Raw genomic sequence first — 15,379 nt, 5'->3', positions numbered from 1 at the left:
ACCTTAGTTTCTGACACTATGTTACTCTTAATAGAAGATAAAATAAAAGTAATATAAAATTGTCTGGACTGTACACATTTATAAATAGAATAAATTTGCATAACACAGTGGTTCAGCTTTACAATTTGAATAATTTCCTCCATAATTATCATGAAAAATACGTAAGTTTAATTTATTCTTTAACCCATTTTCTTCTGAAATGCATGCTTGATAGGGTACAATTTTAATTTAAAGCACTATTATTTTTAAAAAGCCTCATTTGAATATTTTTTTCATTTCAGCTAGTATCTGACAAGTCTCTCATAATTATCTTACAAACCAAATCAAGAAATGTGGGTGGGGAGGTGACAGGGTTCAGATGCATTTGCGCAAGGTTTGATTATCATCCCCCAAGAACATCAACAGTGGAAGAGATGGCAGCCTGGGCTGGTGTTACCCAAAGTTGTGAGGCCCTGTTCTGTTAGGATTTAGTTATGATTTGAATAAAGACAGAAGGTAGGCTTATAAATTTCAGGGTGGCATAAAGCTGAGGGATATTTCACTGAAAAACAGAATTCAAATTTTTTAAACAAACAAACCAAAACCCCCAAACCATAGAAAGGTATAAATCCAGAAGATGAAATTTAACAACAACAATTCCTATTCTGTGATTCAAAAAGGCAACTGCACAACAACAGCAAGGGTAAAGATCTGACTTAGCAGAAGTTTTCATTAAAATGAAAGAGGAAGAACATTTAATTGACCACATGTCAGTATAAGTCAAAAGTGTGATACCAGACAAAAGAAGTATTGGCACAATCTTAGGCTGCAATAGAAGCGCATTGTCTATGGTATAGGACATAGTTGCCACATTTAATGTGCTCTAAATAACACCAGTGTCCAGTCCCATTCCTGACACCTCTGGAAGATGGCTGAGCGTTTTCTGGGAAAGACTACCAGCATGTTGGAGTGTCAGGAATCCATATGATAAGAGAACAAGTTAAGAGAATTGGGATTTTTATTAACTCAATAAAAAATAAACTTTGGTAAAATGCATGATTGGCCTTCAAATATTTGAAGAACTTTGATGTAGTTGAGGAAACAGACTGATTTGCCAGAGGGCAGAACTGGCAGTGATATATGAGAGTGACTAAAAAACAGATTTGGGATTAATATGTCTGGACAATAAAAGGAGAGTTACAAAGAGTCACTAATGTCGATCATATAATTTGGATAAAGAATGTAGTTAATATCCACAGTCTTCACAGAATTCATGAACAGGCCGGACCTCCACGAAGATACCCATCCACTTAATGCAAAAACTAAAAATATGACCAGAGTGCTCTAGATCAAATTAGGGCTAATTCATTTTATCCAAACAATACCTCTACACTTGTGCTGCCAATCTGGAAAATATATAGAATTTTCTGAATTATAAAACCTCTGTTAAAATCTCAAATTTCAGCCTTTGGATAGATGATACTCTCCTTAGCCCATTTGCTTGCTGTATTTTGGTTTTATTTTCATTAGTATTCAGAAATAAGTTACCCGTGAGTTAGTAATGCCTACCAGTTGTTCCAACTTTACTTACCCTCTGACCCTCTTTTCCAGGTGGACCTTGGGGGCCTTGTATCCCCAGGGAACCCTGTGAGGAAAAGGAGACACATGTTAACAGATCGTTTTCAAGTGCACCTGCCTCAAAAGAATGTTGTGAAAATTAATACTTATTTCATTGACTAAAGCAAAACTTTAAAGCGATTTGAGCCCTTCCAAGGTTAAGCTATGTAATATACTAATAATGATGAATTACCCTACTTTGACTGATTTATCTTTGTAGCAAACTCCAGAAAAGAAGAAAAGGCAGTTCCAAACCAGGTGTAAGACCAAATGTTCACTCCCAGTGAAGAATCCCGTATGATTCACGCTTCACCAAACTACCATAAATAAATGGAAACAATATTTGCAAGCAATAAAAAAAAACCTCTTTATACATTTAAATTCTATAAATAAAACTATATTTTTGGTTGAGAGTAAGTTTGTAAGTATCTTCTAAGGAAATGTATGATTATGGTGTTGACTTCAAACATATGTCTATAACATTTAACTTTTAGTATAGACATTATTTACTGCTTTCTCATAATATTGTCAAGTTGTAGGGAAAAAAATAACTTTTTCAGATCATGAAAAAGTCCCAGAAACTCCCAGGTGTTAATCTGGAAGTCGAGTCTCCTGATTCTTACAGATATTTACTATTATACAGGAATTTCTACTCAACATGAAACTCAAAATGATGACATTGCTATTTTTTTCAAAGCTTCAGCAGTTATTACTACTTTTTCTTAGTCTTTCCTACTGCCTTCTCCTTCCCTATTTAACCATTAAATGTCTGGGATTTTAGGCTTATTTTTTTATCAGTCTACATTCTCTCACCATGATCGCACAAACTCGTGGGCTTCAGATTCTCTAAATCAATGATTCCAAGATCCATAACCCCTGTTTATTTTTGAGCTGCATTGAGATTCATACATCCAACTGCCCGCTGGACATACCTACCACTCAACTACCTCACAGGCATCCAAAGTTTAGCACCTCAAACACTGATCTCAGGACCCTCCCTCCAAACCTGGGTCCTCTGCCATCTTTCTCGATTCAATAAAGCCACACCACATGTTCCTAGTGCTTATTCCAGAAATCTATAACTCATTCTCCATACTTTACTCTCTCAAACTTCTCTCTCACATCCAGTCACCAAATCTCATTAACTTTATCTCCCAATATTTGATCCATCTATTTCTCTGCATTCCTGCTGCTCCATTATCACTTCTTGCTCATCTGTGAGAGCTTTTGAATTGACTCTGCACATTTCTCCCTCCATTCTCCACATCCCAGACAAACTGAGCTTAAGAAAACCCACCTTGACTTTCCCTGACTTGCCACATGAGGAGAAAGGTGCCTTGTTTCAGTCTTATAGTGCCTTGTGCTTTTTCTTTAAAGTACTCACCACAAATGCATGTAAATGATTATTTGTGTAATGATTTGTTTCTCTCACCAGGCTCTAAGCTATAATAGATAGAATCTGTGTTTTGATCACAATGGTTATGTGCCTGTTAATGGCTGAATGACAATTTGCATTGGGGAATCAATCCACTCTAATAAAAGTTTTGGATGAAGGCGGTAATTTTCAAAAAGGTTTCCAAATATTTATGAATAATCTATCATCTATGAAATGCCTTAAGTGCTTTGGAATAAATGAAAAAATCTAATAATGTAAATTCAAATAAATAGGAATTCACCTTCATTCTTAAAGAAATTCTTTTGTTATCTAATTTAAAAATAATTAGGATTCATTTATAATATGACCTTTAAATAAAAACTGATGTCTACCTTTTAACTAAAACACTAGCAGTGCTCATGATGACCAGTATTTATTATGCATGCATTCATTTTAAAATTTTCTCATAGAAATTAAATTTTCCTAAGTCATACATGCATAATTTCATCATCTAACTTTATTTTGAATAGAAGAAAGTGATATATATATTTTAATTTTTCATTCAGATAGCTTTCATTTGATTAAAGTTGTCAGAATTAAGTGGAAATTATGGTAACTAATTTTCAAAAAGTGTTAATACAAAAATTATGCATGTGTCACCACTTAGTGTTCCCGCAAATCTTTCTGACTCCTTCTCCACAAGATGAATAAAACGTATATATTTACCGCTTTAATTTTTTTTTATCTACTTTGGGAAAAATTTAATGCTATATTGGTATATAGAGCCTATGTTTTATTGATTTAGGTAGAAATAAAAACCAGGGAATGAGAAGTAATCATTTTTATTTGTAGTTAAAAAAAAGCACACCTGCCATATGATATATAACCAAGGAAAGTTGGCTAATTAAGCCAACTTTAGGATGGTACATTCCTAATGCTTATAAGAAAAATAAATATTGAAATCCAAATTTAGCAAGTATTAATTACGATGTAATTACAGAGTTGTGTCATTTTTTATAAGACTGACACAATCTTGGCTCTAGATTAAACTCTTTTCTCTTACCCTTAAGAAAACAATTATTTCATGAATAGTCAAACTAATACATAACATTTTTGATATTCATCCAAATACTGACAGCTCATTCACTGTTTTTAAACATGAGTAACTAAAACACACACACATTAAATGTCGATCAAGGGAGTACACTTAATTCTGAGACACATAAAATAAAAAATCTACACCCTTTACTATTTGGAGAAATTATACAGCAAAAGTCTACATAATGCAAAAATATTATATTTGATTTGGAATGCATTTAACAAATTCAAAAAATATGTATGAGATTCTTTCATGTGTGAGGTCTAAGTAGTAAGATATGGTACCAACTCATATGTATAAGCCCACTGCTTCCTAGATGTTCATGATTCTGAATCCACCTCCTTCACTTTTGTTAAATCTAGGACCCAGCCAGGAGGTTGACCAAAAATCAGGAAATACTTTTTTATTCTGTAATGGATCATTCACTATTTGAATGATCCATGACCAGTTTGTAATCCTAGTCAGGTTGCCCTAAAGTTCAGAACATTTTTGAGCTGTATTCATTGAACATTAGTTGACATTTACAAAGAAAAAATAATTTTAATATCGGCATTAGCAAAACACAGATCAATCAACTGTAGAAAAATAATATATTTTCCCAAACTAAGAAATTAAAATTTCTGGATGATTATTTACAATTATCCAGGTCACTACTCTTCCCATTTAGTAAAGTCAAACAATGGATTTATTTATCACTTACTATGAAAATTACAGACATACCTAAGCTCCAGCTTACCTAAATTAAACTTGGATAGAGCTCAGCATTTGTCTAAGAACCCCTTCCACAGTTCTGTCTTATTTTGGCTTTGTGAAGGTCATTAGGCAAGTACTTTACTTATCCTCCTGGTTGACTGTCAGTTCTAGAAGTATCGATAGAGGCTCATTTTTCCTATCCTCTACCACATTTATATAGAAGGAACTCAATAAACATTTGGTATATTGGATTATAAAGAAGAAAACACCAGGGTAGAACAATACTGAGTGTTGGTGTTGGGGAAAAGGCTTCTGCTCTTCATGTAATCATTTTTATTTTCAAAACCTGGACTTAAATACCACAGTGCAGAACTTTCAATCTTGTCTGTCTTCCTCAGTCTGAAGTGATCATCCCATTCTCTGATGTCTTAGAGTAAAATTTGCCTTATAGTTCATTTAAGAATTAATCTTTTACCACTTGTAATATCATCTTTATTATGGAACTTATTCAAGTCTGACTACTGCCTGACGTTTTGCAGATTTATATGATTTATCTAGTTCGAGAATCTTATTCTTGAATACCTTTGTACACATGGCACATTTGCATAATCTGTGTATTTTTTCTTCTTTGATTTAATTTGCCAAAGAATAATGTCCATTCATCTTTTCTACTTTTTTCATCTACTTAGTCTACTATAAAAATAATTATAAATTGGGTTTCTAAAATTTTATAAACATGGATTTATCACTTTTCTGAAACATATGCTTGACATTGTATTTAGTATTTTCATGACGTAAATGTATGTGTCTCTATAGGCATTCATCTATTTTTTAACAGAATTCTGGACATTAAAAATGTTGACAAAAAATGGAACTCATAAGGTTGTTACCTCTTTTGGGTAAGATAAAAATATGCAAAAGATAACCCAAGCCAGCTAAACCATTTCAAGTTCCAGTGGATAGCTATTCCAATGTGTTATATTTCACGTAGCTCTCCCTGGACAATCTACTGATTATTTTAAAACAAGCTAGAGCTTATCATCATGGAAGACCATGTAAATATTTAACTGAGAAATTACTTAGAATTAACTGGTTCAGAACAAAATTTTGAAGTGTTTAACAAATATAGCAGATGTTTAGTTGAGTTAATAGGGTGGATTAATCCCATTTGAACACATTTTCATTTGCGAAAAGAGACAAGATGCATTCATTACTTCTTAATCAAGGAAAGGAGCTGAAGTAGAAAAGGAAAGTTTCATTCTAAAGTATTATTTGCACTCCCTTGCCAGGAATGCTGCTGTACATATGATACCTAATACTCACTTCAACAAAAATGTAATGCAAGTGTATTTTAAGTGTTATGATTATTGCTTTAGAATATGCTTCATAGACTTGAAACATAAGATTAAGCAGAATCTGCATACATTCTTAAAATACTATTAGGGGATTTTCTGCATTTCAAATAGAATGTACAAAACTAAAATGGAAAATCAGGGTTTGTCCTTCCAGAAAATGTTGTGCTTTTAATATGAGAACAATGGAAACAAATTTTGTAAGATGGGGACATCTGAATGAAATTTTGTTTTACATATGTACTTGTTTCTCTTGAAAATGAATTGTTCTATCATAGGAAATAAGTTTTATAAGGGTTAAAAAAAAAAGAAAATAAGTAAAATCATAATAGACATATAGTCCAGCCATCAGAAATAATTTTTATATTAGTTCTGAGAAGTAGAATTTAAGAATGCTTGTGTTAATAATATATTAAAGGAACGATTAGTTTTATGTTATTTCAACAAATTATCATGACACAAGAGAAAATTTTCCTAAGGGTGTGTAAGTATTCAGAAAAAGGAATTCTATATTTATATAAAAAGCTTATCATTTTATAATAATCAGTTGTCAGTGCATACTAGGAAATAGATGTTTGACATAAAGAACAATAAAGTCTCTTCCACGTACTAAAAAAAGGCTTCACCAGGCATTGTGGCTCACACCTGTAATCCCAACCCTTTTTGGAGGCTGAGGCAGGAAGATTGCATAAACCCAAAAATTCGAGGTTACAGTGAGCTATGATCATGCCACTGCACTCCAGTCTGGGTGACAGAGACCCTGTCTCTAAAGCAAAAAGAACGAAAAAGAAAAGCCCCAACAAACATTTACAGTAAGGGAAGACTAGGAAGAGCTGTCACTAGAAAGAAAATCCTATGAAATATTAATGTGGGCAGGAATAATTCAATCATTATCAGTTGTAGTAAACAAGTTCCCTAATTAGATGGGCAATTTTATCTTACCTACAACAATTCCAAAACTAGAAATCACATATTGTGCTTTCAAAGTTAATAATTTCATCTGAGGCTCTGGAATCATTTCAGACATAGGACGTAATGAATTATGATTATACCATGTGGTTGCAGGGACATACCTTAATAATGATCTTTTCCTATGGTTGTTGAAATTCAGAAAACACATATCTTTTTGTTATGTAGATTCTGAAATAGCTTGTTATCAGCCACTATTGATTCAATTAATAAAACTAGAAATATTATAAATTAAGTAATAGAATATGTAGTCTGAATCTGGAATGATGTTGAAACATTTGTACTGCCCACAAACTTTCTTTTGACGATGATTTTTGCTCCTATTGTGAGGCTTTCTATTTTGCAAATTGTATATATCTTCATTTTCTTTTCACTGTGCATATCATCAAGCACTGTGCCTTGCATTTAGTGGGTGCTGGGTGGATGAATGACAGCTAAGATTCTGATTCTTTACACTTGTCTTGGTACTTCTGCAGTGGTGAGAATCGTAATTGCCATAGCTACAGAAAATCCAATTTAGATAATTATATTCTTCATCCACAAATCCTACTTGATACCAAAATAATCCAAGTTATTTTTACTTCTTATGTGGTACTATTGCAAAATAAATGCTATACTTATATTTGGAGGAGTTTGCCCTTCATTACAAGAAGAACTATAACCTACGTTCTTTAATTTATCTTACATTGATGAGGATTAAGTACTTACTTTTTGAAAAATAACATCAACTGAAGATACTAAAGTATCTACACAAACCATTAATTAATACAAAATAGAACCAATCAAGTTATTTAAAATGCTTATATTGTTTTAAATGATGTAGTTTCATATTTGGTAATTATTCTTGGTTTACTTTCATTTATCATCGACACTTTCATATTTTGGTCATTTCATATTTTTAATTATTCTTGAATAAGAAAAACTTTGTGTAGATTTCTTTTATTTTGGCCTTAACTTAATAAATGAAATAGTTTGATTTCAGTTAACTCAAGGCTCTGCTGACAAGTAAAAAATAGGCAGGCCATGGTCTGTCAAATCCATTTGCATTATCTGTCCTAATGACTTATGTGAGCAAGCATATGATTGATTCCGTTTTAATAATTAGTTTGATCATGATAACTCTGTATTTTTGGATTGGCTTTGCCAAAGGTCAGTGGCCACATGGAGACAAGGTTCTGCTGCAGACAGGAGGAATGATCTATACATATGTTGTTTTTAAATGTTTTCCAGTGTCTTCTGAGGAATGAGCAACATGATAGAAATATAATTTCAAATTTAATATCATCAGTAACTTTTGCATTTGGGCTATGTAACATAAATGACTAGACTGCAGAAAACCTAATCTAGTAATTTTAGGATTAAAAAATAAATCAGTACAGAGATAGTCACACACCACATGAAAGACCTCGGTATTTAATGTTGATAACTCTCAAGACGATTTACACAATACAAGTCTAAGTTTAAAGTTGCAATTGGGTGAGGTATTGAAAATGGAAAATCAAACTTTTAAGGGGGAAAATGCTCCATGCTGTGATAAAGAAATTCTTTAAAAGTATTAAAAACATAGATTGAAGTACTTTTCTCTTTTTAACTTTTTTCTACTGACCTTCCTCCTTTCTGCCAGAGGCTTCCATTTTCTTTTTTTTTTTTTTTCTAGTGCTATTTGACTAATTTTTATTTCCAAAATAATTATTAGGCACTTTATTACTACATCAGATAAATTTTGTTTTAAGATTTGACCATACATTTAATCATGCTTTTTAAAATTGCACATTATTCACAATTTATTAAAAATAAAATATATACAGATTATATATTAACCCAGTTTCACATCCTTCCCTAAAGTCTAAATAAACATTGTGTGAGTGTTTACTCTTTTTCCATGGAAGGATTAAGATTGTAATAGCCTAAGTATAAGGACAGAGGAAAAGTTTGGCTTTTGATGCCCAAGAAAGGATTGCTGAGTCCACACAAGACAGTAGTCTGGAAACGAGGCTCTATTAAGAGAAGAGTGTTTCTAAACCTCAAGTACTTCATCATTATATATCAAGATAAGCTGTCATAGATCATAAAGTTTAACCACAAATCACAAAGCCCAGAGGAGATGTAGGGGTAGTTCTACCCAACCACAAAGGAAATGTAGAAAATATGCTTCCCTTCCTCATCAGAAGAATGGTGACTAAGTTAGACACTAATATTCTTGTTTTCTCTTTTCTTGGGAAACCAAGAGGAAAAAGAATCCAGAAGTCATTAGACTTCTCAGAAGCAACACTGATGCCAGAAGACAATGGAGCAAAACCTTTATAATTCTGAGGGAAATAATTTTCAACCTAGAATTCTATACTGAGACAAACTAACAATCAAATGAGAGAGTAGAATAAAGACATTTTTAGACATATAAGATCCCAGAAAACTTACCTCCCTTTCATTTTTTTTTCATAATTTGCTTAAAGATATGTTCACATAAATTCAGGAATAAAACCAGGAAAAGAGATAACAGGAAAGGAAGAAGCAGTGGCAGCAGAGAAAAAAATAAAGGTAGTCACAGAAGGAGAAGTTTGCAGTTGGCCTAGAAAGCTACTAGTCAAGGATGGAGTAAAACGTCTGAATGGTATTTCCAGAAAACAAGTGACTCAATGAGAAAATTTGAAAAATATAAAAGCTATCACTGGGAAAACAGAAAGACAATTGGAAACATCAGGAAAAACAAAAAACAAAAAACAAGCAATAACAAAATACTCTAGAAAGGGAAAGTACAATACTTGGATGTGCTGAAAAATATTTACAATCATAAAAATGTGAACATTTTACATTTGTTTAAATAAAAAGGGTACTATTGTCTCTATTAACCATTCATCTGTTGCTGGACATCTAGGTTGTCTGTATTCTTTTAGTACTACAAACAATGTTGAAATGAATAGCCTTGCATATGCATAATTTCATAAATGAGTGAGACTATAACTATACTTTCTGATTCAAAGCAAATGTGGAATTTTGATAGTGTCAAATTGCCTTTCATACAGGAAATTGTAGTCGGTCACACTTCCTCCAGAATGTATCAGTGTGTTTTCCCACAGTTTTGTTAACATAGTGTACTATCAAACTTTTTGACCATTTCCAACATTGTAAGTGGTTTTCAGAGGTGTTTTAGTTTGCATTTCTCTTATTATGAGTGAATTTGGGTATCTTTCATATGTTTAACACATTGACTGCCACATTAGAGAAAAAAATTTTTTTCCTTGGGAGCACAGTGTTTTATTAAAAATAGAATAAAAACTTTGAAAACAAAATGATCATTTCTAATTTAATGAAAAATTTTTTGTTGTTGTTGTTTTCTGTATGTGAGTTATATGAAACTTGAAAAATAGTTCACACAGCTCCCAAGGTGAAGAGACATGTGAGTTACAGAGGCTTCATGAGGCCCTGGGCTCAAAACTAGCATGAGTTAAATATGACTCATATGGCAGTTAATGTGTTAAAAGCCATCTTATTCTTTCTTTTCTATAAATTCTGTTCACCTCTTTGCCCAATTTAAAAAAACTGAGTTGTTGATCTTTTTTCTTGATTTGTAGAAGTCTCTCTCTATATTAGGATATCTATTATAGTTCTTTGCTATGAGTTGTAAATATTTTTTCTCAGCTGGTCATTTGATTTTAAGACTTTTTTTTTTACCCTATGAGAGTTGTTTGTGCATGTGGTCAAATATACTATTTTTTTTTCACTTATGCCTCTGGTTTTTAAAAATTATTTGAAAAGTTATTCTCTATTCATTATTTTTAAAACTCTTATATTTTCTATAAGAATTTTCTGGTTTAGTTTTTCAACTTTAAAATCTTGATTTATCCAATATTTTTATTGGCACAGCAATCATGTATGGACCCAACTTTGTATTTTCCTAAATGCTGTGTAGTTGTTCCCTGTCTATTTATTGAAATGATATTTTAAATTATGAGCCTTTTATAGTACTGTCTGCTTTTTTAACCCGGTAAATGTATTGATTTGAAAAGATTAAAATTTTATTTAAAACATTAAATACGTTAAGGCAAATAAACTGATTCTCAAAGTCCACTTATTGCATGTAGATTCAAACTTAGCTCTTGAAATAGTAAGGAATTGTCCTAATTTTCATATCTGGCATCTTATTCTAAGGCATACAGAAGATAAGTTGCTATTACTGTTAACAGAATCTGTTCTCAAATTACAATAATTTGCTACTAATTTGGATAACACAGAATGGCTATTCTTATCATGTAAAATATTTTTAATCATTATTTTGTCTTTAGACACAATTTGCACTTATTGGTGACAAAACCAAAACTTTACAGATTGAACAAGCATTGTTAATTCTGCAGAATGTTTGAAAAAATGCTAGGGTGATTCCTTAAGTATTGAGTAGTTTTTAATTCACGAAATCAGTGAGAACTCTCTGTGAATTAAGAATTATCTACATGGTGAATTTCTGTGCACTAACTAATGTGAAAAGTAGTTGCATTTTTTTATTGGCATTTTATGAGTAAGTGGGAAACATGTGCTAGCAATTTTTATACGGCCAAAAAAGACTAATCTTTAAAACTGTTAGAATTCTGAAACTTAAATACATCTGAGGGCTAACTCCATTTCCATGGAAATTTCCGGTCAATGAACAAATCAGTCTATATACAAATATTTCTTTAAAACACAACCTTATAGAAACACGGTTAATCAGTCAAGCTATGTAATTGCATCTATTTTACGGACTGAATATGTTAAGGCTGTGTCAGCGTAGCTCCAATTCAGTACAAATAGCATTAATGAGATTAGTCACGATGTGTCACACAGATCTGCATATTGTCCCAGTGTCACTTTTCTGTCTATTGGGTTGGTAACATGAGTTGGGTGAGCTTTCTAAAAACATCAGATTGTGAAGCTATTAAAGCTAGGAACAAATACCTTAATTTTCAATTTACCAATGAAACCCTAGAAAATTGACATGAAAGTAAATTATGATTAGTGCTTTCTTAATATTTTAATGAAATAGAGTAATCAGAAAGTTATTTTCAAGCTTTTAAAAAAGAATAACTAGTATAGCCAGTGAATAAATCAAGATAATTTGAGAGCCAATGTATTTGCAAATGTAGAGAGTATATTATAAAGCCATAACAAACAAACAATAATGAGGAAAAGGATAATGTGAACAACATATTAAAAAGTATTTGCTTCTACCGAGTACAAGACTCCTATGCTGCACTAGATAGAAGCCCTAGTGCAACATTTAATCATAATTTCAACAAATCATTTGATGATCTCCACACATTCAACAATAATAAATCAGGAAGGGGGTAGAGAATTGAATATCTGCTAGTGTGTCAGGAATTCCACTAGTCACTTCACATATGTAACCTTATTTAATTTTTTTTGGCATGTGGAAGCTGAAAATATTCTTTAATATAAAATAAGTAGTTCATGTTACTCTTAAATTATGCATATATAAGTGTATGCCATTAAACTATACATGAAGATCTAGACATAACATGCATGAAGTGAGATATTTCTTTTTTTCTAAGCCTTTCTTAACTTAATTTATTTATTTTTTATTTCAAAATACTACAGGGGTACAAATGTTTTTTGTTACATGTATCAATTTTATTATGTTTGAGTTGGTGTTATAAGTGTGCCCATCACCCAGATGGTGTTCATTGTACCTGTTATGTAGGTTTTCACGCATCCCCTCCTACCCCCCCCACCCCCGCTCCTGCTTGATTTCCACTGAGTTTTACTTCCCTCTGTGCACATGTATGCTCATCGGTTAGTTCCAATTTAATAGCAGGTGCATGTGGTGTCTGTTTTTCCATTCTTTGGATACTTTACTTAAGATAATGGTTCCCAGTGCCATCCAAATTGTTGCCAAAGGTCTTAATTCATCCTTTTTCATGGCTGAGTAGTATTCCACAGTATACATATTTCACATTTTGTTAATCCACTTGTGGAGCCATGTTTTATGGCCCTATGATATGATCAATCTTGGAGAATGTTCCATGTGCTGATGAGAAGAATGTATATTAAGTAGTTTTGGGGTAAAATGTTCTGTAAATGTCTGTTAGACCCATTTGTTCTAGGGTCCCATTTAAGTCCAGTGTTTGTTTATTTATTTTCTGCTTGGATGATGTGTCCAGTTCTGTCAGTAGGGTGGTGAAGTACAAGGCAATTATGATGCTGCTCTTTATCTCTTCGCTTAGATTTAGTAGGGTTTTGTTTTATGAATCTGGGTGCTCCTGTGTTAGATGCATATATATTTAGGATCGTTATGTCTTCTTGTTGAATTGCTCTCTTTACTATTATATAATGACCATTATCTTTCTTTACTGTTGTTGATTTGAAGTAAATTCTATCTGATATGAGAGTGGCTATACCTGCTTTCTTTTGGTTTCCTTTTGCATGAAACATTTGTTCCATCCCTTCACCTTGAATCTATACGAGTCCTTAGAGTTGTTAAAATTAAATTGAATCTATACGAGTCCTTAGAGTTGTTAAAATTAAATTATGTAATATTATTTAATTTTAACAACTCTAAGAAATAGAATCGTTCCCTTTTATGGATGAAAAAATAAACTATCGGCAACACCATAAATAAGGGATAAAGCTGAGCTCCTAACTCAAGTGGGTCTGACCCTCAAACCCTATTCTATTTCTAATATATTCTGCTTCCACTTCAAAAGAAATCTTTAGAGCATAAGATGTATTTGATGTGTTTCATCTTAAATCCATGAACGGGTATTCAGGTCAATATTATCAGATTTAAGACACAGGATGATCCTTGACATTTCTGATACCTGAAGGTATTAAACTTTCCAGAGTATATTATATTAGGAAACTAAGAAGTGGTCATGATATAGGATGGCATTTTGTAAGAAAAGGAATAAAAAATTAACAGTATAGACTGAAGAGATAGCATTAATGAGATTAGTCACGATGTGTCACACAGAAGAGAAGTGCGAATAGCAAGGTCCCAGAAGAAAGGTACTCAAGGATTAGAACTGATTGGAAGCTGACTGCGTCAGCAGTGGTATGGTAAACAAAAGAGCAACCATTTCCTAGGATTTGTTAAAACAGAGATGCAATGCACAAGGACTGGTTGTTGGTGACAATCGTCTGTGAGTCTTCTGCCTTTCTATTTGTCCTGTGACATAGGTGCTAACTGCTTTATGTTTTGAACTATCTTTTCACCCTTAGGATGCAAACATAGCCAAAAGAAAAACTAGAAGATTTAAACTTAATTTAGGCCTGAAAGTTCTTGATGGTTTGACATGGTCCTAAATAAAAATAATAATGACTACTTGGTTTAGTACACTGCTTGCTCAGCAACCTTTGGGGTATCCCACTTGGGCCAAAGTGTGGGACACAATGAGTCTATGTATGCATGTAAGTTCTGTAAAAAATTTCCTTGTCTTTGTTGTTGTTACTGAATTAATGCCTCAATTCAAGGAGAAAGGTCAAAGCATAAACTTAAGGAGAAAATTACCTGGCTTTGTAAATTAGACTTAGATGATTTATGGGATTTGTTCAGCTGGTTAGGTTTGGGATCCTGGGGGTCAGGATTGAGATCAATAGTACAGGTTGGCCTCATCTACTTGCTGGAGTCCTATTAACAGTTGTCTTAAGTAAATGTTACATGAGACAAATTGAACAGTTTGTTCCCATCCTACGTTGGTAAGATTAATCAGAATGACTGATAAAGTGGCATACTCACATGAAAATTTGCTAGTATAGAAATAAGGAGTGGCTATTCTTGGGAGACAGTGAGTCTTTCCATGGGTCTTTTGTGTTTCTGTATAGCTTGTGAGGGAGGTACTAACTGCTCTTTTGTTCTGGACTGTCTTTTAAAGAATGTTTTATAGCAAAGCAAGAGCAGATTTACTTACTGTTTAGGATATTGAAGATAATGTCTCTCTCTGGGCAAAGGGCAAGTTTTCTTGCAGCCCACTATAAAAAAAAAATTGGCTTCCCTAAGCTTGGAGTTACTCAGCTGTAATATGAACCCTGTGAATATCTAAGAACCTACTTGGGTTACTCCTGGAACTCGGGGGCAAGAGCAACCAATGTAAACATGAAGCTCATGCTGCTTGCTGCCTTGAATAGTAACGCCTTTTTCTCTGATTCAGGAGTCTCATGTTTTTGCCAGAATTCATGAAACTGACAGACTGAATTGATATCTTTCAAGTAGAGTAAAATCTCATACCTTTCACAGTTCTTGACACTGGTAAGTCAAATCCTCTCTCTATATTGGTCATTCATCTGACTTAACTATTCCTTATACTT

General features: G+C 32.8%; 1 protein-coding gene across 1 annotated transcript in view; it reads right to left on the bottom strand.

Annotated features, from left to right (window-relative positions):
* The window catches only part of COL19A1 (collagen type XIX alpha 1 chain), a 293,777-nt gene that overhangs the window by 137,285 nt on the left and 141,113 nt on the right, over nucleotides 1-15,379 (bottom strand). The window contains exon 14 of the mRNA XM_069489063.1: nucleotides 1,571-1,624. Within this exon, the coding sequence (XP_069345164.1) occupies nucleotides 1,571-1,624 (54 nt within the window). The remainder of the gene's footprint in view (nucleotides 1-1,570; nucleotides 1,625-15,379) is intronic.

The sequence above is a fragment of the Eulemur rufifrons genome, chromosome 15 (genome assembly GCF_041146395.1).
Source record: "Eulemur rufifrons isolate Redbay chromosome 15, OSU_ERuf_1, whole genome shotgun sequence".
NCBI classification, from domain to species: domain Eukaryota; kingdom Metazoa; phylum Chordata; class Mammalia; order Primates; family Lemuridae; genus Eulemur; species Eulemur rufifrons.
Note: the sequence above shows the minus strand (reverse complement) of the source record. Positions and strands in the feature narration are given on the sequence as shown.